Source organism: Capricornis sumatraensis, chromosome 6 (assembly GCF_032405125.1).
Source record: "Capricornis sumatraensis isolate serow.1 chromosome 6, serow.2, whole genome shotgun sequence".
Classification (NCBI taxonomy): Eukaryota; Metazoa; Chordata; class Mammalia; order Artiodactyla; family Bovidae; genus Capricornis; species Capricornis sumatraensis.
In genome coordinates, this window is record NC_091074.1 from 63,615,455 (window position 1) to 63,642,789 (window position 27,335).

General features: G+C 40.4%; 1 protein-coding gene across 19 annotated transcripts in view; it reads left to right on the forward strand.

Moving 5' to 3' along the window:
- TLE4 (TLE family member 4, transcriptional corepressor) overlaps positions 1-27,335 on the forward strand; it is a 158,676-nt gene that overhangs the window by 31,243 nt on the left and 100,098 nt on the right. For 8 of the 19 annotated variants that reach the window (XM_068973989.1, XM_068973990.1, XM_068974005.1 and 5 more), the window contains 2 exons: positions 9,040-9,102; positions 24,452-24,526. In XM_068973989.1, coding sequence (XP_068830090.1) covers positions 9,040-9,102; positions 24,452-24,526 — 138 coding nt within the window. Of the gene's footprint in view, positions 1-9,039; positions 9,103-24,451; positions 24,548-27,335 lie in introns of all 19 variants that reach the window. The other 11 variants (XM_068974001.1, XM_068974002.1, XM_068974007.1 and 8 more) reach the window with 4 other exon arrangements.

Sequence of the window (27,335 nt, forward strand, 5' to 3'; positions counted from 1 at the left end):
ACACATTCTGCCAGGGTTTCAGAATGAAAGCTTTAATCATTTACTTATCAGGCAGGAATTGTCCAGAGTGGATTTGCATTTCCTTTTGTGGCCTGCTGTGATTACTTATTATTCTTTCTGAGCAGTGTGCCGTCCTAAATGCCAGAAAAGTTGTGTGTTGGGTAGGTAAGCATACCAAATCAGTATAAGCAGTTCTTCTCTAGGTGGGTATCCCTTTATGGTTGAAGTGTTCTAACTATTCCCAGACAATGTTAGCATGCTTGGAAAAGATTCCAGGAGATTCCAACCACCGGACCTGTCATTCAACAAGTATTTCTGAGTGTTCTCTACAAATCAGGGTTGGGTTATAGACAGATCTATCTCTGCCCTCATTGCTTCTCCATTCTCGGGAACCTTGCTACTCGGAGTGTGGTCTGCAGGCCTCCAGGGCCAGTGTCACTCTGCAATTTGTTAGACGTGTAGACTCTTAGGCCCCACTCTAGCTTGGATTTTAAGCAGATTCCCAGGTGATTATTATGCACACTAAAGTTTGAGAAGCACTACTGTAGTACGTGTAAACAAAAACATAGCTGAGATAATTTCAGGTGATTATAAACGTTGTGAAGAAGACTGTAAATGAGCTGGAGAATGACAGGGAGAAGAAGTCTCCGAGGATGGTGAGTGAAGATGTTTGAGGAGGTGTTGTGTGGACCGAGACTGAAATGATGAGTAGGGAATGAGCCATGAGATCTGAGAAAGGTGGCTCCAGGCAGAGGGTCTCTCACTTATCCTTGCCAGGCTTGATTTAGCCCCGTTTTTGATGCCAGGGTCAGAACTCTGGCAGCCCTGTGGATGGAGGCACGTGCAGGATGGCAGTGCACATGTTTGACGGGGCAGCAGGAGTGCAGGCTGTGGAAGAGCACAACTCCAGTTTTGAAAAGAACCATTTTATTCAATAGAGGAAACAGTTGAAGGGGATAGAAGGGTTATCTTGGCAGTGATGGTTTGAAGAATTGGAATCTTATGTAATTGGGAGGAGGAAGAGGAAACCGATGGGGGTCACTGTAGAGTTGAAAGGACAAGGGAGAGGGAAATGCTGAGGAATATGGCTGTAGAGAAACAGTCAGCTGGAGCTGCTCAGAGAGTATAGGGGAAGCCTGCAGCCCAGTCTAAGAGGGCAGACTGAAAAGTAGAGCTTGGCTCTCTGTATGAAAGGTGCCTTGTGGCTTTCCTGGGAGTAGGTGTACTTGATGAGAACTTGGGAAGACCCATTATTGTTCTTGGTTTTCTTGCTAGTTTTATTCCAATATTCAAATTCCTATCTTCAGACATTTCTCACATGAATGTGAATCATATAGATCATGTTGGGGAAAATAAAGGTGAATGATCTTGCCTTTAACCGTGTGGATCACAGCAAACTGTGGAAAATTCTTAAGGAGTGAGAATACCAGACTACTTGACCTGCCTTCTGAGAAATCTGTATGCAGGTCAAGAAGCAACAGTTAGAACTGAACATGGAACAACGGACTGGTTCCAAATTGGAAAAGGAGTTCGTCAAGGCTGTGTATTGTCGCCCTGCTTATTTAACTTGTATGCAGAGTACATCATGCAGAATGCTGGGCTGGATGAGCACAAGCTGGAATCAAGATTGCTGGGAGAAGTATCAATAACCTCAGATATGCAGATAACACCACCCTTATGGCAGAAAGCAAAGAGGAACTAAAGAACCTCTTGAGGAAAGTGAAAGAGGAGAGTGAAAAAGCTGACTTAAAACTCAACATTCAAAAAACTAAGATGGTATCCAGTCCCATCACTTCATGGCAAATAGATGGGGAAACAATGGAAACAGTGAGAGACTTTGTTTTCTTGGGCTCCAAAATCACTGTAAACAGTGACTGCAGCCATGAAATTAAAAGACACTTGCTCCGTGGAAGAAAAACTATGACCAACCTAGACAGCATATTAAAAAGTGGAGACATTACTTTGCCAACAGAGGTCCATCAAATTAACGCTATGGTTTTTCCAGCAGTCATGTATAGATGTGAGAGTTGGACTCTAAAGAAAGCTGAGTGCCAAAGAATTGATGCTTTTGAACTGTGGTATTGGAGAAGACTCTTGAGAATCCCTTGGACTGCAAGGAGATCAAACCAATTAATCCTAAGGGAAATGAGTCTTGAACATTAATTGGCAGGACTGATGCTGAAGCTGAAGCTCCAATACTTTGGCCACCTATTGTGAAGAACTGACTCACTGGAAAAGACACCTTGATGCTAGGGAAGATTGAAGGTGGGAGGGGAAGGGAATGACAGAGCATTGAGGTGGTTGGATGGCTTCACCGACTTGATGTACATGAGTTTGAGCAAGCTCTGGGAGATGGTGAAGGACAGGGATGCCTGGCATACTTTAGAACTTGGGGTCTCAACGAGTTGGACATGATTGAGCAACTGAACTGAACTGACTGATCCTCTCCTACTATGGCCACAGGAATGTTTGTCCCTTTCACTATTACCAAGAATGAAAATGCTTAATCGTAGGTCCACATTCTAGGCACCTGTGCATTTATGGCATTGGAAAAGAGTGGGGAAGAAAAAAAAGACAGACAGTAAGTGAGACTCAGGAGATACCAGAAAATAGCTGGCAGGTCTTGCTATGTGATATGCTGGCCCACGAGTGCAGAGGAAACGAGCACGAGCAGAACTTGAGTGTCTCTGGACTCAGTCATCAGGTCTCTGACCAGTTCCACCTGGTTCTGTGAAGGCTGGTCCTTGCCCCACCCCTCTGGTAGAGCTGAGTATAACCTTACCATTGGTTCCAGTATTTTTCAGACTTGAGAACTGAAATGATTTGACCTTATGGGAGTAATTGGATGTCTGTCTGGCGAAAATCGGGGCTTCCCTGGTGGCTCAGATGGTAAAGCGTCTGTCTACAATGCGGGAGACCCGGGTTCAATCCCTGGGTTGGGAAGATCCCCTGGAGAAGGAAATGGCAATCCACTCCAGTACTATTGCCTGGAAAATCCCATGGATGGAGGAGCCTGGTAGATTACAGTCCATGGGTTCGCAGAGTCGGACATGACTGAGCAACTTCACTTCACTTTCACTGGCAAAATGATTGTCATTCTCAACGATGATAAACTATCACTCATCCCATTAGGAACAGTATTTAAATACTATAACCAGAGCCCAGAATATGTTGGTAGGGCAAGCAAATGTCTGGTAATTCCCTTAAAGACCTTCTAGAAAGCTCACGGGGCACTTTTTTTAAACTATTGCAGAATTGCATCAGTGAAATACAGCTTCACCTTTGGGGACAGATGGAAAGCATTTCATGAAATGTAGGCATTCTGTGATACTCTTTGGGAAAGACCTCATTCCTTGTGTTCCTGCACCAGCACTGCACTCATTTATCTTGTTAGAACAAAGGAATGGGGAACCTCAGTGTATGCAGATAACTGCTTGCTGGGTACTGTAAAAGGACACTTAGCATGCAGTAAGTGGAATAAACATGGGTTCAAAACACAAAGCAAATTGACCTTGCTTGAGTTATTACAATTAATAGACTCATTGCTACTCCCTAGGGAAGGGGAGTGAATAAAAAATATTTGATTATTGGCACTTTCATATCATTCAAGGTAATATAATTGAGTATTTCTATATAGTACCTCTTTCTTGTTAGAGGAGGTAGAATGATGAGAGCTTTTAGAATTGTCTTAATACTTTTCAGGAAAAAAAGAAGTCTTCTTAGTTTGAATCAGTCCTTTAGGGAACTCATAGATGTCCTGTTAAATTGATTCTTACAATGTTACTGCTTCATTATATTGCTTTATTGAGCAGTATAAAATATTTTGTGCAAAATAATCACCTGTATGTATCTGGTTTATCAGCTTGCTAGTAATGCTGACAATACTTTTGATCTAAATCTCTAAGCCTTACTCCAGTCTGGCTTTTAAAAAATACAGTTAATTTTATTTATTAACATGTTCTTACCTCTTTTGTAAAGTTGAATTTTTATGACAAGATAAACACTTGTTGTCAGTTTAGAAGAATACTACAACTCACATGTTTTTTTTCCTATGTTTATTAAGTTGGGAAGAATTTCTCTTTAGTCTTCTGACTTTTTAATCTGTGGACAGGCAGGATCAGTTCCAGAAGTAGTACTGTTTCTCAAATAATTTAGAACAAATCAATAACAAATCAAGGTAATTTATCTTCTGATTGAAATTAAGAAAAATAGTCTTGGTTCTATAGTAGTAAAAGGGGCTTAAAGGAGAGAGTTGGATTTATTTGTACTTATTCTGAAAAGCATTTCAGACAGAATAAGTGGGGATTTTTTTTTCAGTTTTTTTGTGTTTATGTATATGGTGTATATTCTTGATAAACAATACAATAAATAGATTCATCTTAAATTTTTTTGGCAGAGAAACTGCTGTATAAAAACAAATTAATTATGAAATGTTAGTCTTTGAGAATGTTTTCCTGAAACTATAATTGTTTTTTTGCACCTACCTCTCACCTCACTGGCTACTGAAATAGCATTGTTTTGTTATTCTGTTTTACTTCAACAATACTATATAGTAGTGTTGTTCCTATTTTGATGAGAGAACAAAAACACAAACATTTTTTAAACTGCTACTTTTGATGCTTGTCTTTGATAAACTAATCTGTACTTTCTCTCGTTTATTATGTCATTAAAGTAAAATTTATTTTTTAAAGGAAATCATATAGGCAGAAATAATCAAAATAAGAATAAAAATTAAATATTTTATTAGGATGATTTGAGGGGATGTAATTCAGTTCAAGTGTAGGCTTAACTAGTTTTTTGTCTTAACTAGTGTAATTTGTTACAAGTAATAAAGAGTTTATGTGATATAATGTCTTAGTATTTGATACATTTTAAGGGATTGAATTGTGACATTCTTTCCAGTGCATGACATTGCTTTCCCATGATGCAAAGTAGTTAATAAATTTTGCAGTGATTCTTGAGTTGGAGTGTGAAGAAAAAGGGTATAAATGGTTTTTCTCAGTGTTTTTCTGTTTCGTTACTAACTGGTCATGCTGCCAGTCTACTGGCCATCACCACTTTGGGGGGTTAGTTAGCCTGCCAGCATTCATGTGCCAGGTGTCAAGTGCGTAACCAAGGGACTTTCATAGAATGCCCTTTTTGTTAAGTTGCCTTTTCCTAAAATATTTTGTGCAAACAGATTTTTGTTTTTTTTTTTTAGTGGGATGGTCATTGTTTTTGTTGGTTCCTATTGGAGGGTGGCATAAGGGTGGGAAATTATAGGAAGAGGAGATAGAATGCTAGTCAGTTGAAGGTAGGAAAATACGTGTGGAATTTTAAAAAAATGAATATCTTGATGGATTGAGGTAGTCGTAATAGTGTCAAAATTGTTAATGTATTTGACAAACTATGGCTGCAAAAACAATAATTTTGTTATATTTTGGCATGAGCAATTGTTCTTTTATGGGGGCCATTAATGCTGTTTTGGAATATCACGGGCATCTGAAGCAGTAGTTAGCAGTTCCATAAAGCACTGAATACCATGATAACATCCAGAAAGCCCCACAGCAGTATTTCAGAATCTCTGCCCATTTAAATGGGCTATCTGTGAATGGACTTGCTCAGGGATGCATGAGCCGCTTCACCTATAAATTTGATTGGAAGCTACAGCGCTGGCATAGGCTGATGGATAGCAGATTAGAGCCCTGATTAACCATGAGATTCGAAGACTGGGAATATATTGTCTAAGCAAGATTCGTCAGATGCAATCAGAATTTCAAGTGGTCAGATGAAATTCAAATGTGTATTGTGGCTTTTCCTCCCCTGGTGCTTTTCCTTCTTGGTTGTCTCCCCGCCCCCACACTCCCTTTCTTTCTGCAAAGCTGAAAAATACTTCTTTGATGAATCTGCTCCTTACCCTAAAGCTGTCTGTCTGTTATTCATCAGAAAGCAGGTCGCAGTTCAGTGAGCAGAAGAAAAGATTTTAATAGAAGCTGTGCCAAGGGCTGTAATGCATCATTTTAGGGCCCTAATTACATTACAATGACAAATATCAATGGTGACAACAGCAATAACCTACATCCTTTAATGGCTGTGCTGGAAAAGGAGTTTGGGCCCCACGCCATTAAATTAGACTCAGTTTCAAAACATAGGCCATTAGAAGTGTGTGTCCACAGTATTATTGGCTGATCGGTGAAGCCCAGTGGAAAGGCCTGTAAATAAATGATGCCTCCCTAAAGCTGGGTCCTGTGGGACAAAAGAGGCAAAATGAGATGACCATGGAAGCAGCAGCGTTTCCGAGGCAACTTTAGCTTTCAAAGTGAGGAATGACCTGCTTAATTTTATGAAATCACACACACGCATCCAACCCCCCTGATGCCAATTAGCCAGACCAGGACGATCCATTGGCGTGACAACTTAGAGAAATTAAGAAGTCTTTTAGACAAAAGCAGACCTTTAAAGACAAAAGTTTGGAAGGTTTCTGCCCCTGCCATCCCCCGTTCTGTTGTGTATGTGTGTTAATGTACATGAATCAATAAAAGGACTTTCTGACTTTTCTACATTGATTTTTGAGGAAGTGTAGATTTGCGTTTTCATAGTTGCTCAGACTTAACATAGCCTCGGCCCCAAATTAAAGGAGAAAAATAAATACTTCTTGGTTTTTATTTTGCCAGATGAGTGAGTTTCCTTAGAGTAGTTTTTATTGCCTAGATTATGTAGGCAAACTAAAGAACTCAGTTTTCTTATGTGCCCACACATTTTTCAACCCTCCTAGCAAGGGACTATTTTATTTATGTAAACAACATAATGAGGAAAATATGCTTGGCAGATGGTTCTGAGCATTAGAATCATCAGTTTGGTCTGCCCCAAAGTGTCTCATTATCTTTTATTCTCTCCCCCTCCACCTCTCCCTACAAAAAGCTTAACAACCAAATGCCTCTGAGACTAGTGCTTTCAGTCTGGTGAATGCTACTCTATTTTCTCAGCTCGCGCTGGAATTTCACCCTATAACCACTGTGGTATGTTCATCCAGGTGGAGAGTGGTTGGTGATTCCCATTGCAGCTTTTCATGGTGGTTTAAGCATTCTTAAAGGATAGCTAAATGCTCCATGGGGCCAGGGCAGTAAATTAAATCAGGTCAGCACAGTTGGGTCCTTATTCACTGCTGCTTATTGGTGCTGGGTTTTTGTCCATCCTATTAGGAATGCAGGCTGGAATGGAAAGCTGAGGTCTGAAACTTCATGGTGAATTTGTGTTTTCTCTTGGCTGGCAAAATTTTTGAGGTGCAAGTATTTGAAAGATTGCATAGCCACAAAGTCAAAAGGGTTGCTGAGGAAAGAAGGAAACCTAGATTGCACAAGTAGAGTGTCGCTGTCATTCTGGTTATGACTTAGCAAGAAAAGGAGAATTTTTGTCCTCTTGTACAATGAGGAACTGACTGTGGATGGAATTTATGTTAAGAATGTCTCAGGGATAGAAATTGCTTTTTGTTTTCTGTCTCCCATCAGTTCTTGCCTCTCCTTTTCCCTACTCTGTCATTAAAAAATAAGCTATTTTGATAGATGTTAACTGAACTTAACTGCAGTCATCTTTTCACAGTTTATGTAAGTCAAATCATTATGCTGTACATCTTAACCTTATAGAGTGTTGTGTGTCAATTATATCTCAATAAAACTGGAAAAAATTTTTGTATGTGTGTGTATAAAAACGCTGTGTCTACATGGCTCTTTGTGACCCCATGGACTGTAGCCTACCAGGCTTCTCCATCCATGGGATTCTTCAGGCAAGAATACTAGAGTGGGTTACCATTTCCTTCTCCAGGGGATCTTCCCGACCCAGGGATCAAACCCGAGTCTCCTGCATTAGAGGCAGACACTTTAACCTCTGAGCCACCAGGGAAGCCCAAACTATATATGGAGCCGTCTGCTAATATAAATTAAGGTGAAGATCAGTGAAGCTCTGGGTAGCTTTTTGTAGAAAATGTATTGGTATTTCTTTTTTATTTTTAACTTACTGTAACATGCTATTTGTCTAAAATTTTAACACTTACAAAATTAATAGAGAATAAACTATTTTCTGACATTATTGACACTTTTACAGCTCTGTAGTACCGTGATAATTAATGTTCCTGAGGTTAGTCTCCATATATAAACAATTGCTTTTTTGCACACTGAAAACCCTGATGGGGCACATTTGGACATTTTAATGGTTGAGGAAAACATGGTATTTCCCAGCAGTATATAACTAAGGATCTGAATTAGGTCACGTGGGTGGGTTGGGTGCTGTTCATTTGGAAGGTTGGAGACTTGATCGTGAAATCCCAGTGCCTATGTTTAAAGCAAAGGCCACAAATGTAGAAGTCCAGTGAGTTACTGGAGAAGGCACTGGCACCCCACTCCAGTACTGTTGCCTGGAAAATCCCATGGACCGAGGAGCCTGGTAGGCTGCAATCCATGGGGTCATGAAAAGTGGGACACTTCACTTTCACTTTTCACTTTCATGCACTGGAGAAGGAAATGGCAACCCACTCCAATGTTCTTGCCTGGAGAATCCCAGGGACAGCAGAGCCTGATGGGCTGCCGTCTGTGGGGCTGCACGGAGTCAGACATGACTGAAGCAACTTAGCAGCTGCAGCAGCAGCAGTGAGTTACTAAGAAAAGTTGGGGTGTAGGGAAGGATGTATCTTTACCATCTAAACTCAAAGACAAGGTTTTATAAAGAACCACATAGAATGAATAAGGGTCCTGTTAAACGCTTTTGAAAACAGATTTCCAGTCATGAAAATTAAATTCCTTTTTATGTTGTTCTGCTGCTTGAAGATTGACTTTTTTAGATGAATGCTGGTTAATAAATTGTGGTATTAATGTGGCACTTGTCACTGCCTCCTTCTAATGGGCATGCTGATGATAGTTTGCCTCTTCCTTTGGAAATACTCCTGCCAGAATATAAAGTGTGTTTTAATATCATCCTGCTAATATTTTGGGAATTTGTAACCAGCTGACTGTTCTCTTTATTGCTTTCCTTTCCTTTTTTTTTCTTTTCTTTTTTTCTTTTTTGCAGGCAGAGATTGTCAAGAGGCTGAACGCTATCTGTGCACAAGTCATTCCTTTCCTGTCCCAAGAGGTAAGGCAGGTGGTTTCAAGCATTGGGCTAGAAGGTACCATTTTAGTGGTTTTGCAGATAAAACTTGACTCTTTGGCCTTGTCTGTCTCTTGGTGTTTGCATTGCATGTTTCTGAGATACAATGTCTGCACTCCAACTTCCACACCTTACTAACATCCATTGGAATATAGTTGTTTTTATATAATGGAGTATTTTCTGATTTGCTAAGCGAAATTCAGTTGTTAAAATACTTTGCTGTTGTTAGACTACATAGTGTTGCTCAGAATTATGATTTTGTCATAACGGCATCTAATAGGGCAGATTGAAAAATTGCCTAGAGGACAATAGCTGGTTCTACATTTTTGTCACTGAGCATTAAGAGTTGGCAGAAGCTATATCAAACATAAAGGCTTTCCATAGTAAACAAGCTAATGTAACTTTTGGCCAGCAGCTTTTCAAAAGTTACTTCTTATTACCTGACGAAATCTTTATATAGTGGGTGCATTTGGGAAAAGACACAAAGGATGGACTCAGTGGAGTCATTTCTCAGTACCACGGCCTCACACCTCGCCACGGCCCAGCGAGCAGCTCACCTTGCTTGCTTCTGCTCCTACTGGTGGACATGTGCACGCTGCCCACAGGTGTGCACAGGGTGGGAAGAGAAGGTGCATTTTGATTGCATTGTGCTTCCTGGTGGCTTTTTTTTCCCCTTCCCCCTCTGCTTACTTGCTTTTAGTAGTTACAAAGTTTGGGTGCCCCTGCTGGAGAGGGAATTTTTGCTTCTGGACTACTGAATTCTTCATTTGCTCAGATCAGATCAGCTCTGAGAAGGAAGAAGCTAATAAATGGAGTATCTGTATGCCTTGCAGCCACAGTGCTTGCCGTGGGCTGGAAGGCACCAAAGCACTTTACTCCCACCGTTTGGTTGTGTCATGTTGCTTTTCAGGAGGGCAGTTCACCTGCCTGCCTGCCAGTGGGCATGCGCTGAGGTTAGCATGCAGCCGGTGTTTGAACATGCATGTGTGTTAGAGGTATGTGGATCCCTGTCTGACTTCTTATTTGGTCATTATTGGGTTAGATCTCAATAGCCATGATGACCTTTCAGTGGGAATATATCCTTTAGAGGCTCTTGTATTCACAGACTGTGGACTTAAATTAACATCCTGAATTCAAATGCTTTTGTGGATCACAAACAAGAAAGGATGTATTGTCTTTCTCATCCTTTAGCTGTGACCACAAAACCACCACCCACTGTATCCCCATTTACCTATTTCTACTCAGGATTTGCTTGTTGACCAGATTACATGGAGTGGTGAAAGCACTAAAGGGGCTCATTTGCATTTCTTTAGGAAGCCTGGCTGCCCCTTGCCTGATCCAGACCAGCATGTGTCTCTTTAAGCAGCTCTGCTTTATGGAGATGGCCAGTGGGAAGAATGTGTAACCGATTGTGCTATGGACAGGCTAAGGTGTTGTTCCCCAAGGCAGAAGGAGAAGTCTGAATTTTTCTTGGGGTGGTGTTAGATTTTAGACTTCCTCAGGCACAGACTCCTACACGTAATTACCAGTACAGCTTATTCCCGTGGCATTTTTTGTGGGATCTGTGGGGTTATGTTCAGATGTGGGAGGAGATCTTAGGGTGTTGGTGGAGCTAGCCCATTTGCCAGTAGGTCGTTTTCCCATGTGAGTTATGTTGTTTGTGTGAGCAGGCCCGGTAGGAACAGAATGTGTAATGGTAGTGGTGCTGAGCAAGACTGGACTGGAATTAATTGGCTCAGGAAGTCGTACCCTGTAGAGGAAAGCCGTAGGGAGATACTGGCAACTCCTTTTCTGCTTTCAGCTGGGAGGATGGGCGTCATAATCTCACTGCTATTTATTTCCCTAATGCTTTTGGCATTTCTTGGTTGAAATCCTTGACATGTGTCGTGAATGACCTGTGTCACGGTTTTCTAAGTCCCGCTTCTGTGTATGTCTTCTCTTCTGCTTGCTTTGGATCTAATTGGCTTTTCCTTTTTTAGTTTCCTAAGGTGTGTGTATATCCTTTAATGTGTGGGCCTCTGACATGTTTGTTCCTGTCCATTCCAGGCCTCTGTGATGTTTTGTGTCTGAACACTGCCCACCTTGTTTCCTCTTCTGGGCATTCTGTGAGCGTCACACTCCTCGCTTCTATCCTGAGGCCAGATGGACTGTAATCTGGAGGGTGGGGAGGAGACAGGTTATTAGAGGAAGATGAATTCTATTTCCTGTCTCTTCAGAGGCATGGAAAATCACTCTTGCATGGCTGCAAGCGTCACTTGGTGCTGGGACTGAAGGCTTTTAATCTGATCTCTTAACACCAGCTCTCCGTGTGACAGTCTTGCTGCCAGGATGGCAGCTGCGGCATTAGAATTCATTGTGAAATATTTTTATTTAAAAAGTAAATGAAACTAAAAGTAAATAAAAAGTGGTTTTATTTCTAAAAGTATTTAGAAAAAAAAAGACTAGGCCTCAAGACTATAGTGTGTAAGCGACAGGACAGTGATTGGAGGCATTTTTTGGAGTTTCCCAGGAACAGGAGGTAAATTTCCAGACACCTAAATAAATGTATTTTTAATTTAGCTCCCATATGCTGATTAATGTACCTACTTAATATCGCTTGTGTCTAGTGTACTGCATTTTCTAAAATTAAAAAAATGTATATATAGTACTGGATGACAACTATTGGATAAATTTAGTTTTACCTACAAGACTTTTGAGGGGGAAATAAGTTATATAATTATAGCTCAAGGATTTGGAGTATGTCTATGTATGTAACATCAGAGAAAAGTATTTTCTTATTAGGTTTCACTAAAACACTTTAAAAAATTATAGCCCATCTCTATTTCAGTGAAGTGCTTACTGCACTCACAGCTACTTCCAGAGTCCCAGAGATATTGCCAACTGTTTACATGAAGTGAGTAATCATCTCTTACAACTCTTAAAAATTTCACAGGATCCTTAAATCAGGATTTCAAGAAACCTATGAGTGAGTCCTCATCTACCTGAAGCTGCTCTTTTCTCCCACTTTCTTTTGGCGTTAGGGGATGGGTAAGACTTCTTTATATCCTGTGGCCCTCAGATTTCAAAGGCAAATCTCAGAGTAGTAAATGGGAAGTACTCTGTTTCACTTCAAGTCTCGTTTACTGAGGAGGAACTATAATCAGCTTCCTGTTGGCAGTTCCATAAACAGGAGATGGCCAGGGATGATGATGGTCACGTCTGAGTCCGGTGCTGGGCTCCCTGTTACAAATTGCATGGCTTACTATAACCTAGTTAAGCTGGATGACCTTTAGCAAGTGATTTGCCTCTTTAAGCCTCAGTTTCCTCATCAATAGGATGACGTTAATAATAGCATGTAGCACATATGATTGCTTTGAGGATTACCTGGGATTGTCCTTGTTTAGCTTGGCACATAATAATAAGCAGCTATTGAGGCTGACTGGCAATAGTAGCTGAGCAACAGCCGAGAAGGTCTGAGTTCCCTTCTAAGAGGATCTGGAGCCAGGCCTCCTCCCCTTTTACTCACTGCTCTTTGGAAGAACGAGTATTGCTTATCTTCCTCTGATGTCCTTACAGAGGAAAAAAGTATAAATTAAAACAACAGCCTGTGAACTGTGAACTAGCTGAAAATTCAGTGAGGCATATTAGGTAGGGCTCAAGGGTGATTCTCTTGTAGCTCCCAAAAATAGTTTTCCCATTTAGTAAACACCTGTCTCTTCCCCAACCAGCAAAGATCCAAAAGGGTGACAGCTCTTCAAGGTGTTCAACCTATAGAGCTCACCTCAGGAGATGCAGTGATTTTGGATGGGGTCTGTGTTCTACCCACAGAACTATCCAAAAAAAAAAAAAAATCTCAACCCTGTTGGGAGACTGGCCGTTTTAAATACCTGGCGGCTTAGCTGGAGTTAATTTTGTTTTTCCAAGTAGTTTCTGTGGATGAACTCATTTTTTTCATCAGCGATTTCAGGATATAGCTTGAAGACCCTTAGACCTTAGGAGCCCTCAGCAAAATTGAAGAATGCCTGTAAGTCCATACTTATGGCCTTATCTCCAGTGTCCCCTTGCCCCCTTTCCAGGGGCATACATTTAGGGAGATTCTGACGTAGATTGAAAACTATGTGCCACTTGTTACACCCTGGCAGCAGGGCACAGTGTTTCTGCTAATTTGGCATTTACACCAGCTCTGGCTCTTACTGGCTTTATACTGGGAGAGTTCATCTCTGTGGGTTGTAATATTCCCATACATGATGAAAGGAACCCCTTTTGTAATGTGTATTATTAAAATGTAAAGCACTGGGGATAGTCAGTGCCAGTAGTTGTTGTTGTTTCAACATTTCTTGGGAAATGAATTTTATTCCGGCTTATTTTGGGTCCCAAGGCATTTGGAGAGGGAGGGACTTGGTAAAAACTGGGAGGAGTTGAAGGTAACGCTTCCAAAAGGGCTGGCTGGAGGTCTTCCTGTGAGGTGAGCTAGGCCTGCAGCTCCAGGGGTTGCTTCCAGCAGTGGGTGGTTAGCTCCGTACAGACCACCTTCCAGAATGGAGGAAATACTATCTTTCAGAACGGAGGGTATATTTTTGGGAAACCAGTAAGTATTCTCTTATCCTATTAGATTAAGCATTAAGTAAATATTGGGCACTAGCTAAGGATCTTACTCAAAAGACGTTTGTGCTTTTTGGACTTTCCTCCCCTTGAATTATAAAATGGAATAGTTTATTTTTGAGATGGTTATAGAGTATGTTTCATGATGACCAATAGGTGTTCTTAAGACATTTGAGAACTTCAAACCCCTAGTAGACTATAGGTCAGTAGATGGTAATGTATTATGTGATAGTTGAAAGTCTTCTTTCCCCAGAGTAATGTTTGTATTTTTCAGAAACTTGTTGCTTCCCTAATAGGGAGCAGAATTCATTGAAAGAATTAGGTTATGCGTGAAGCAGTGTACTAAGAGCCCAAGGTCAGGCAGACTTGGGACCAGATCCTGGCTTAGCCACTTGCTTCTTTTATCATGTTGAATGCAATACTTTTATTTTTTTTTTTTGGATTGAAGTTTTCTTATCTGAAAAATGGGACACCTGTACTGCAGGGTTCCTGTATGAGGACTTCAGTTCAGTTGCTCAGTTGTGTCCGACTCTTTGCAACCCCATGAACCTTAGCACACCAGGCCTCCCTGTCCATCACCAACCCCAGAAGTCCACCCAAACGATGTCCATTAGTCGGTGATGCCATCCAACCATCTCATCCTCTGTCGTCCCCTTCTCCTCCTGCTCTCAATCTTTCCCAGCATCAGGGTCTTTTCAAATGAGTCAGCTCTTTGCATCAGGTGGCCAAAGTACTGGAGTTTCAGCTTCAACATCAGTCCTACCAATGAACACCCAGGACTGATCTCCTTCAGAATGGACTGGTTGGATCTCCTTGCAGTCCATGGGACTCTCAAGAGTCTTCTCCAACACCACAGTTCAAAAGCATCAGTTCTTCGGCGCTCAGCTTTCTTTACAGTCCAACTCTCACATCCATACATGACCACTGGAAAAACCATAGCCTTGACTAGACGGACCTTTGTGGACTAGTGATCATGTAAAAGCCCTAGCTGGGTATCAGGCTGCTGTTAAAGAAACTAAAGGAACAGTGATTTGGGCAAGTTTGTTTTCCTCTCAAATAACAGTTTGCATAGAAGCACCTGTAGCTAATTTGGTGACTCCACAATACTGTGAAGTCAACTTCCTTCTGTGTTGATGTTCATCAGGCCTAGCACCACCATGTCCTCTCCCAGCCAGCAGGAAGGATGAGACAGGACATGTGCTTTCTCTTTTTTAAGGACATGATGTGAATGCTGCTCCCATTTGTGCTCACTTTGCAATGGCCAATGCCTAGTTACGTGCCCATAGCTAGTTGCAAGTGAGACTTGGAAGTGTAGTCCTAGCTGAGTATGCCCAGCTAAAGCTTAAACTAACAGAAGAGAAATGATTTCAGGAGACAGCTAGCAGTTCTTTCTAGATACAGTGCTATGCATAAAATAGTGAGCATTATTATTATTGCCAGTGTTGATTTGAAGGGAAGTCATATTGAACCAGTGGTATGTGTTTGTTACAAACTTTAGCTCTGACTATATAATCAGCACAACCCCATATTTTAGCAATCATGTAAAAGATAAAATAATGCATAGTTCTTGTTATAGAAATCTCCTCCAGGATCTAAAGTGTAGGGAAAAGAATCACCCCTCAGGGATTGTTTATCATTCATACATCCACAGAGGGTGGAAAGGAACCCGACATGAACAGTGATGGGCCCTGTGGGCTGTCTGGATCTAGATGCACAGCCTGTATTTATGCCCATACTTTATAAAAAGCACAGAGACTTTTGAAGACACCTCTTAATTGAAGAATGGGATATAGGAGGTCACTCATAGGCCTGCCACTTTTTATAGTAGCCTTGCTGGAAGGAAAATGCTGCTTGAAACTGGAAAAGTTGTTAAGGAAATCGCTTCTAATAAGTGGAACATTTGTGAGCCCTTAAATTATATCTATCTCAGACATACCCTTTGTCTATCTCAGACATACTCTTATGCATACATCTTGTCCTTGAGCTGGAAAAAATGAAATCACTATTTCTTGACAGTTTCCTTCCCCTCCAAATCATGGAAAATAAATTGGATAAGTCATTCTTGGTTTTTTGGAATTTTAAGACATCTCAGAAAAAGTAGTTCAGGTTGACTGTTTTGCAGCATCAAATTTGATCCATTTTAGTGTCTTGGACTTCAAGCCATTTGTATCCACAGCCTGAAGTAACCTGAAAGATATGTTTGTACCTCACTGGACAGGGTGAAAGAACAGGAAGTGGTTCCTTAGGACCAGTGGCTCCCTAATTCCCATTTATTAAACCATGGTCATCGTTAGCTTTGGAGAAATGGCATTATTCATCTTTAACGTTGTTTTTGACAGGTTGTTACAACTTGTCTCTAGGGCCTTCTGTGCCAAGGAGATAAATATTATCCTCCTCCTCTAGACCTCTGCAATTCCTTTGCTAAGGCTTTTTATTCCTTGAGTTCTTTAAGCAGAAAGCAGGCTTCTTGGAGGCTGTGGAGGAGCCCAGATTGGAGTGAGCAGCTCTTTTTGCCTTGCATCTGTGATTATTAACTTGGGAAAAAAAAAAGAATTCAAATCATTATTTTGAACACATTTTAACAAAAAAGCTCTCTAATCATTAGAATTTTTAGAAGTAAAAATTTTAAGCCTTTTTACTTCTATTTTTATATTTATCTAAAGAAAAGGGAACATTCCAACTTGAATGCTTTTGGGGGCAAATTTAATTTTAACTCAGAAGTTTTTATTTCCTTGTTAGCTTTTCTAACGAGTAGTAGTACCAAGTAGTTGTGTTTTCTCTAGAATTCTATAGGTTTATTTAGGTGGTCTACCTTGCATTTAAATAGTAGAAAAACAATACACAATTATATAATAATTACAATTGTATAGTACTGATAGCATAAGTTCCAATAGGCTAAGATAGCCAGTCAAATCAAATGACACATGAATTTCTGTTTCGTATTTCTACTTTCCATAAATTTGGTCATTTTAATTTGATGAAAAACAAAACATTTCACTATGTTATGAGATACGGTTGTATGTGTAGTGCTGGGTTTTTTTTTTGGCACCTAGCTTAACATGATACTGAATTACTCTGAACTGCATTTTGCATGTATAGAATAATTGTAAAATAGAAGTTGAAAAATGTGATCAGTCACTTTCATATTGTGCCTTAGGGAGGGAATGAACAGTGTGCAGTGGTTACATGCACTGGTGGCAGTGTTCTCGCCTCATAATGGCACCAGGTTAACTTGTCTTATTCCTTGTTAACTTCGTAAGGAATCAATGGCTTGTGGATAACGTGGTTTGATGTAGGAGAACTTGCCTGAAATCACCAGAGATCTCCTGATAAGTATGCAGTGACAACTGTAAGACCATCTTCTGAGATCATTCATTAAGTGCCAGCAACCTTCACCGGTCACGTCTGCTTCGCATTCAGTGCCATTTTATCAGTGTTGGTAATGTGTTGTGACAGTGCTGTTATGTCTAAGGAATGTCCTAAAATGACTAATTCACCTGGGTTGGGGCTTTAGAGGATTTGGACCAGTTTTCTACTTTTTACATTGGGCAACCTTTCATTTAAAACATTATTTCTTACAACACTGAGTGAGGCATCAGAGAGCATAATCCTGTACCATGTTCCATGGTTGACTAATTGGCTTGTTCTGCATGGTCGTGTATTTTGATTGACAGTTGGACACTTGGTGAGATCCTTATGGTAGCATCATAACCTGCTTCCCCTTAGGAAATGAAAGATGGTTCTCAAGAGGGAGAACTTTTTTTCTGTAGGCTTTTTTGCCTTGCATCTGTGAATATAAACAAAAAGAAAACTAATTCAAATCATTATTTTGAACACATGTAATCAAATGTGGGCCTCCTTCCAAAGGCAGCAATGCCAACTCTTATCAATATGTGTCCAAGAAAATCGGTGCCTATTTGAGAACCTGACTCATTTCTTTGACTTTTTGTTAGATAGCAGTTGGATTATTACTGGATCTAAGCTTTAAGGTCATGTTGGCTTAAAGCTCAACATTCAGAAAATGAAGATCATGGAATCTGGTCCCATCACGTCATGGGAAATAGATAGGGAAACAGTGTCAGACTTTATTTTGGGGGGCTCCAAAATCACTACAGGTGGTGATTGCAGCCATGAAATAAAAGACGCTTACTCCTTGGAAGAAAAGTTATGACCAACCTAGATAGCATATTCAAAAGCAGAGACATTACTTTGCCGACTAAGGTCCGTCCAGTCAAGGCTATGGTTTTTCCTGTGGTCATGTATGGATGTGAGAGTTGGACTGTGAAGAAGGCTGAGCGCCGAAGAATTGATGCTTTTGAACTGTAGTGTTGGAGAAGACTCTTGAGAGTGTCTTGGACTGCAAGGAGATCCAACCAGTCCATTCTGAAGGAGATCAGCTCTGGGATTTCTTTGGAAGGAATGGTGCTAAAGCTGAAACTCTAGTACTTTGGCCACCTGATGTGAAGAGTTGACTCATTGGAAAAGACTCTGATGCTGGGAGGGATTGGGGGCAGGAGGAGAAGGGGACAACAGAGGATGAGATGGCTGGATGGCATCACGGACTCGATGGACGTGAGTCTGAGAGAACTCCGGGAGTTGGTGATGGACAGGGAGGCCTGGTGTGCCACGATTCATGGGGTTGCAAAGAGTCAGACATGACTGAGAGACTGAAATGAACTGAAAGCCTTAAGATACCTTAAGTTAGAGCTGCATTGTCTAGTATAGTAGCCATAGCCATAAGTGGCTATCTAGATTTAAATTAAGGTTAAATATGAGCGGCTTTGTTGCTCAAATAGTAAGGAATCTGTCTACAGTGTGAGAGACCCAGGTTTGATCTCTGGGTCAGGAAGTTCCCCTGGAGAAGAGAATGGCAGTCCACCTCAGTATTCTTGCCTGGAGAATCCCTTGGACACAGAAGCTTGGAGGGCTACAGTCCATGGGGTCGCAGAGAGTGCACATGACTTGAGTGACTAATGCTTTCACTTTGACTTTTCAAAGTTAAATATTGTTAAAAACTCGGTTTTTCAGTCACAGTAGTCACGTTTCGGGTGCTCAGTATCCATCCATATGTGGCTAGGCGCTACAGCGCAGATTTCCAACATTGCAGAGTTTTGTGTTGGAAGACTCTGGACCTGTAGAGGTTATTGGACATATCAGTAAAGAACACCTTGCCTGCATGTGAGTGAGAATGAAGAAAACAAGGCCACGTGGTCAGTACGAGAAAGACATAGGCGACAGTTTCTAAAGTGTCTCCTGAGAGCCGAAGTTCCACAGCCAAAATTGTTTGGAAAGGCCTGCATATTTGCCTCTTCTGAGATTTGAAACTGAGCAAATGAGCAGTTTGCCTGGTGTTAGGTGAATTAAATCTTGTGAGTTTTAAAATTTTGTTTTGTGTAAGTAATACCTAATTTCTTAGGGGACTAACATTTTTTGGAATAATATTTAGGAAAGACTGACTAGAAGGATTTTGGTTAAATTTAAAGCTTATTTGTGTTAGTAAACTGCTGAAAAAGGCTCAGTGGGTTTTAGTCTGACTTAATAGACATGGAATGACACTTTTACTGGGGTTTGATCCGCTTGAATCTGGATGGGCATGTTGGGCACAACCAGAAGAGTATCTAGAAGGATGTGTCTCTGAGAGACTGACGTCGAGATGTTTACCCTAGAATGGATAAAATTGAAAACATGCATCATGCCATTTTCAAATCTTTGAGGTGCACTACTGTGGAAGAGAAGTTAGAGGCAAATTGGGTGGGAAGAAGTTACAGGGAGGTCGATTTCTACTCAGTAATAGAGCCCATTGCCCCAAAGTGGATAAAGCTTGTGCATGAGGTTGTGAGTTCAGGCCCCAGTATCTTTTCCCTTAGAATATTGCATTAGCTGTCTCTCTCTAATCTGGTTCACCCCCCCTGCCATCCAGCTTCTTCACTATTACCAGATCCATCTGACTAAAATGCAGCACTCAGCGGCTTAAAAATTTTAAACAAGAAGTATCTTCCCAGGGTAAAGTCCAGCTTCTTTGCCTGTCATGCAAAGCTTTTCACTGTTTGGCTCCTCCTGCCTCACAGAGTTCACTCCCCACTAGTATATGGTTCTGTGGAGTATGCCTGCATCATACTCAGATGACTTCACATGCCTACCTTTGTTGTCCTTTTTGTGAATACCTCTTCCACTTGAAAGAGTTTTCCATGTGTGTCTTTGCTGTGCCCAGGAAGGGCCTCAGAATCCTACCTTGCCTTATCTTTCCAATTTTGTCCCCTCCTCCACTGTTGTTCTGCAGCCACACGTTCTTTCTGTTCCTTGATAGACATGTTTCTTTATACTTCGGCACCTTATCCAAGCTGTTCCCTCTGCCTCCGCTTCGTTTCTCTGTCCTTTTTACTCACAGAACTCCCGCTTGTTCTCCTAGTCTCAGTTCTTAGGTCCACTTCCTTAAAGAATCTTCCTACAGCTCTAAGGTTTGATTAGCTGTTTTTCTGATGAGCAATTGTGTAGCATCTTGTCATCATCTTTGTGGAAACTATCCTGCAATACCTCTTGAGTATTCAATGTCTTATTCACTAATCATTCATTAATCTCGGTTCCTACCACAGTGCTTGACACACAGTAGGTGCTTAATAAATAATTGAATGAATGAATAAGAAAACAAAGCCTTGCCTTGTTGCCTCAGGAACTGTGCTAACCATTCCTGCTAGTAATCTTCCCTTGTAGTTTAAATCCTTGTATTATAAGATGCTCTCTGTGAATTGTGTATGTCGGGGGGAGGGACATGACGTGTGTGTGTGCTCAGTCATGTCCAACTCTTTGCGACCCTGTGGACTCTAGCCCTCCAGGCTTCTCTGTCCATGGGATTTTCTAGGTCAGAATACTGGAGTGGGTTTCCATTTCCTACTCCAGGGGATCTTCCTGACCCAGGGCTTGGACCTGCATCTCCTGTATCTCTTGCATTGGCAGGCAGATTCTTTACCACTGTGCCACCTATGGAAGATATATGTGTGTGGGGAGGGAGTGGCATTATCTCTTGCTCACTTTTGCATCTTCGCATATCTGGAGAAGAAACCTAGTTCCTTGTACATATCTGTCCTTACTACCCCTATCAAAAAGAGAGATATTAAAAAAAAATTAATAAGTTGTGATGTAGTTTTTAAAGTTTTTTTTTAGATTTTTGAAATTTTTATTGCCATGCTCCCAAAATATTGCCATGGCAGGTATTGTCTTAATAGTGCCCTCTGAGAAATGTATGTTCAACATATAAGGAATCTATATTCTAGTGGTTTGTAAATGCATGATTTTCAGTAGGCTTTATTGGACTTATCATAAGCTTATATTGTTTTAGTCTTGTAGGAAAAAATGTTTTCAGTACTTTAACTGATTAAGTGCAAAAGTTAATTTTATGATGATAAAAGTTAAGTAGGCAAGTGATTTAATATATAGAGTTTAATTTTACTAGTCCTTTTTTACAACCATGCATGTATTCCCTAAATCACAGTATTTTATTGAGATGTAATTTACACATCATAAAATCATTTTAGGTGTGCAATTCAGTAATTTTTAGTAAATTTCCAGAGTTGTGTAGCCATAATCAGAATCGAGGTATTTTAGTGTTTTTTTTTTTGGATTTTTTTAGAAAATGATAAACCACAGTATTTTAAAGAATAAATATCTGACCCCCCCGCACCCCCCCCCCCCCCCCGCCTTTTTCTTCCTCTTCCAAATCCCAGTTGGAGGTTCCTCTCTCAGAGACCCGTGGCTTATTAATACATTCCTAGTGGCTCCTTACTTGGTGCTACTGATAGAAAGTTCAGACTGGGAGTTTGTATCTGAGTGAGCATCTTGAGCAGCGAGACTGATCACAGGACTCTTGCTCCTCCAGATTTACTGGGGCTAGAGTGGCTGTCACCACTTGTGGTGAGGCCACAGAGGAGATCGGCAGGAAGTGGGAGAGGAAATGAGATGTGGGTGGAGTGGGATTAGAGGAGCAGATGGGGAAGGGGAAGAGAAGAGGAAGAGAGGACAGACATAATGGGAAAGCCATCATGGTTCTAAGAAGATGTGAAAACTTGCTGTATCTTGTGAACCAGAGAGCTTATATGTTAAAATTTGAAAATGGAAAAACGGTGCCTCTTTGGGTGCACTTGTGAGAGTATTTTGGGTTTTCTTCCTCCAGTGTACATTGTTTTATGATCGTTTGCCCTTCCTGCTGCTGCTTTAGGGTGTGATACAGTCTTAATGTGTGGCTGAGTGAGCAATGTCAGTGTTTCTGGTGCTTTCAGAACTCACACGGGAGGGTGCATTCTTTGTCTTAAGGAGCCCCTGTTGAAAAAGTCCTTAAGTGCCATATGATTCACAGTTGTAAGCAGAAATAGGGAAGTAAAATCCTGAACTACAGGTAAAGTTCAGTTGTGGTATTAGCCCATGGCCATTGCCATGACAGAAAAGGAAGGAGTTGAATCATGACTTCCATTGTCATTTTAGCTTTTTAGCAAGAGTTTCTATAAAAGCATCTGATGTCAGTGTTACGGTTCACTGGTGTGTTTCTGGTTTTCTCAGTAAATGTACCTGATTTTAATGCCAAGTCAGAAAGATATCCCCACTGCCTAAGGCATCTTTGCTCATCTTGGCAGTTGGAATCCAGTTTATGAAACAAGAGTTGAGCAGTCTTCATGGTAGGAAGGCCCTAACAGGATGTGTGTTCTGCATCTCTCTCTCATGGAACTGTTCTTTGAATACTTAATGTGAAGGAGATGATATCTCAGTTATATGGAAGTGTTTAAGTAACGTACAGAAATGGCACAGGGTAAGAGCTTTTAAAAACTTGAGTTTAATGAATGAGTGCATGAATGGAATGAGATATGTGTGTTGGATAAGTGTACCTGTATTCCTTTGGCTTTCAGTTTCTTTGAAGTTTTGAGCAGCCATTGTTGAGTGTTGGAAGGTAAAAGGTAGAAAATACCATAAAAAATTTTTGTCCATAAATTCACTTTGAGTATAGCTAATTCCCAGGATCTTCTGCAGGGTTTTTGTTTGTTTGCTTTTTCTACTTTCCAAGTGCTACTAGTTTTCACTATGCTGACAATCCGATTTATCCTAAATCTAAATATGAGCTCTGTGCTTGGCACATGGAAGCTGTTCAGTAAACACATATGATATGGTCATGTAGTCTTCAGAGGAGAATAACTATGATTGGCCATTTTTATCACCTATGCCTCTCTGTTCCCTCTAGTGTTTTCATGAATCTTTAGGATTTTTACTTTCAGAGAAAGAGGAAAGTGAATTATTTCACTTTGGCAAATATTTTGTTTTAAAGATGGATGGAAATATCTATCAAGATTTGGGGGATTGCTTCTGAAGCTCTTTTTTGGAAATAAACTTTTGCAACTAAAAAAATAAAGGTATAATGCACTGATCTATTATTTGACAATTTTCTTTGCGTTATTCATGGGCATAAAATAAAGATTAGGAAATCAAGAGTGAAGACACCACATGTAGATAAACTAAAGCAGTTTCCTTTTGCACATCACCTCCCACACTACCATCCTACTCAGCTGGGAGATGGAAATAGTGGTCACCAAGTTTATCCCAGTAACTGTGTATTTGGGGACTTTGGAATGTAATATTAGGTAGGTCACATAGAACTGATGGCCTTGCTCTTTCTGTGCATTAAGTAGTATGATAGCTGAGCTTCATAAGCACTTAAGATCAGTAGAGAAATTAGTATGTTTCTCAACTGGAATCAACCAAAAGAAGACTCTGCCCAGCCACACAGAGGAGTGCCTGTTTCACAGCACAGTCTCTGGCTCTTCATGTACTAAACCGAGTTGAAAGAAGTACAGGAAAGACCTATTTTAGACTGAATTGAGTATGTACTAGAGTGTTCAAGTGTATTTAGTTGGGAATAATATTTACATTGTGGGGTACTTGTATAAGTACTCGTGTATGTCCAGGTATGAGTGCCTCCAGGCAGAGACTTCTACGGTATTTAACTATTCTTATATTAGAAAAATGACTAAAATCAGATATTGCTCTTTCTCTTTAGAGTTGAATCGTGGTCAGAGGGATTTTCCTATACTCTCCATTCTATGTTTTCAAAAGAAAAATAACTTTAGGATTTTAGTTTTCCTATTGCATTTAAAAGAAATACCTGAAATCCTTAAACTTTACTGCTGGCAAGAGTTGTACATTTTAAATATCTTTTAAATATGCAGCCCTTCCTGACAGAAATAAAAATACGAGAAGTAAAAATACGAGCACTTTTTCACGTTTACAGAAGAAACAAACATTGAAGTCTGTGTGTCCTTCTAGTGTCTTCTCTAGCAAATACCAGGTGGAAACTTAAAAATAAGTGCTTATAGGAAATATTTTCAAAACATATTTTTTGTTGGTGGCAAAGAGTAAGGGGATACAGAGAAAGCAGGTGGGATGGGTTGTTTTATTTTGTTAGTATATTGGAAGATGTTGGGTCACTACTGACTCGAAAGTACGATTTAATTGCTTCTATCAGTTGTAAGCGAGCATCCTTCATGGGGGCGCAGGGATGATCCCTGCGATTGGATGTCCAGTTACTCCTCAGCTCTGTAGAAACAGAGGTACCCTAGACAGTTAGTCTTCCACCACTCGGGGCTTTTATTTGAATATGGAGACCCCCTGAATCCTGTTTTGCATGTGATTAACGTTAGAGGACATGTTAGGAAAAGCTGTTCTTGACCGACCAGAAAGCAAATAATCGTATTCTGTTTCTGATCTTCATTTATAGCACCAGCAACAAGTGGTGCAGGCTGTGGAGCGGGCCAAGCAGGTGACCATGGCAGAGCTGAACGCCATCATCGGGGTACGTGGCCTTTCCATTTTGGCTCTGATCACCTTAGCATTTGCACTGGCTCTCGCGCGCTCTCTTTAAGTTTTGTTCAGTCGAAGAGGCAAAAGGCAGTAGAGGATCACACAGTGAGATGGAGCACTTTGCCTTCAGTCTCACAAAGCTTGATGGCTAACTCAGAAACTCTGGACACATTCTCACCAACTCCAGTTGACATTTTCCTGAAAATTCTTCCCCTAGGGAGACTGGGTAGTTCTTTTTCATAGTATTTCTTTGCTTTGCAATCAACCTGTCACTAGCCTATTGCCAGTCAAAAGACACAGATTGCCCTAATATTAAAATGACCTGATTTCTTTTATCTTTCCTCAAATATAGATTGTCTTAATATCATGTGTAGTGAAATAAAATATACATTTTCATCTCTCTGCTGCTCTTCCTCCCCTTTGATGAATGGTTCTTAGACTAGTGTCCATTTGTAGTAAAAATGATAGATGAACTTTATAGCTTTTTGCAAAATCAGCAGCCCAGTTGGAAAATCCCTCATGGTACCAGTGACATTGCTTAGAAATCCTGCTGGAATTCATGGGCTTGAGCAGTTACTCCAATTCCACTTACATTTTTGTTCTCCTCAGTTAAGGTAATCAGTAATAAAAAGGTGCTAAAACTTAGAAAGGCAAGAAACCCTAGCTGAAAAAAGCACAATATTCACATCTCTGTTTATGCAGCTGTTAGGAGTGGTTCTGTAGGTTATTTTAATGAAGACATGTCAACTGTACTTTCCTCTTTCTGCCCCTCCCCCACCCTACCCCAATACTTTCTTTTGTGTATAGATTATACACAAAAGTCTTTTCTCTTTTTTTGCCCTCAGTGTATCAAACACACTTTGAAATGCTAATTATTCCATTTACTTTCATTAAAATTCAAATTGCTGAGTGAAGATGCGGATAAGGGTCGTCTGATAATCAATCTGAAGTGAAGATATTGCTTCAATTATGCCTCTGTCTTTTAACAAGGAAATCAGAACTCTGGGATGGCTGCCGATGGTGGTGGAGCTATAGTCTGATTGCAACTTGTTTTTTAATGGGCTATTTTGAGCTCTATTTTGTGTCCCTCTGACCACAAGAAAATACTGGTAATAGATTAGAAGGCATAGTAAATGGAGAAGAGTAACCTTTATTTCCTAGGAAGTGCCCCTTGGAAAGAAGAGGATGAATCACAACAAGCCATGTAGAGACTCGTTTCTTGTACATTTTCTGTGTTCCGGGGGTAGGGGAGAGATGAGAGATGAATACATTTCACAATTAGTTTTTATTTCCAGAAATTCCAGATAATGGCAATGTAATAATTTTTTTTTTTTTTAAACACTGAGAAAGCTTGAATTTTCACGTTAGCGTATATGTACATACCAGCTGTGTTTGCTTGAAGCACTTGTGTTCCTGTTGGGATATAGTTCTGTTACCAAATCTCTCAAGGTTACTCGGCATAGAACCTGTTTTTCCCACCTGCCATCCTATCTCCTGTCGAAGGAGAGAATGTGTGGGTGAGGACCCATAGGAGAGCCTCCTGGGTCATTTCTGGTGTGGTGTTTATTTTTATGTGAACTTCTGAAATACTGATAGCTAGCCTGCCTCATGTCTGGTGGGCAGCCTTTTCTGGAATGCTGTTTTGTTTCTTTTTGAGTCTTGTTAGTTGCTGTCTGTACAGTGGCGAGATTAATCTAAATCAAAACTGCATTGTTTTGTGTTGGATGTTGCTTAAAGATATGAGGGAAGATATAAAAGCAGAACAAGTTCCCTTTCTTTCATCACATCAAGTATATTTTTAACACTGTTTTATATCTATTTCATTTTTACATACTTTGTTTTGAATGGGATGGCAAATTGCCTTTTCTCAGGCAGATGATGATTTATTAGACTGTAGCTGAGTAACTGACAGACATATTGTGCATATATTGGTTTAATTATTAAAGCTAATTTCATTTAGTGACCTAAAAACTTACATGAAGAACTAACTCAGTAGAGCTTCACGCTGTCAAAGCAGTGTGTGCTGTAGTTTGTGGATCTGGTGGCAATTCCAAATTATTTGTATCTGAGCTGAAAATGGAATCAAAATCACATAATCTGACTATTCTGAAAAACAGATTGCAGAAATAGAAAAGCAAAACCAGCAGTTTTGGGAAATCACAAACCAAGTACAAAGGGAAGAGCCTGATCACAACCAACTCACCTGATGCATTTCTGTGGCTACTGTTCTTTTTCTTTGTTTCATCCCTTCTTAGTGCCTTGTATCCAGTACCTTTCAGAGTTACAACATTGTGTACCTTTAAATGCACCTGCTATTCTGTGCCCCGTTAGGCATGGCTGTGTTGTGAGGTGGTGATATTTTGACCTGCTGTCTGTCAAAAGTGATGAGGGGTCAGTTTTAGATTTTTGTGACTTAATTTTTTAGGTAGTCAACAGTGATTTTCAGCACCAAGGGAAATTTCCCTCCTGAGAGGCAAAGACCCATCTAAGACTCTGCAGACCTTCATTTATTTGCCACTGCATACGTATCTGTTTTATATGTAGGCACACCATCCAGACAAGCTCAAATGTTCCCCAATTTAATGAAATCTGATGAAGCACCTTTTTAACTCTGCAATATTATTCTACCTTCGTTGGTAAATGAGCCAAACCAGTGATCCATGCAGTTTAAATGCAAAAAGCTGAAGTGAGCCTGAAACCTGGAGAGGCGGCTTGTTCTCTTGACAATAAGCTAGTTGTGTTTAATGGAATGAAACACAGTTATAATGATTTCTTTCACAGGTCATGTTCAGTTTAAAACT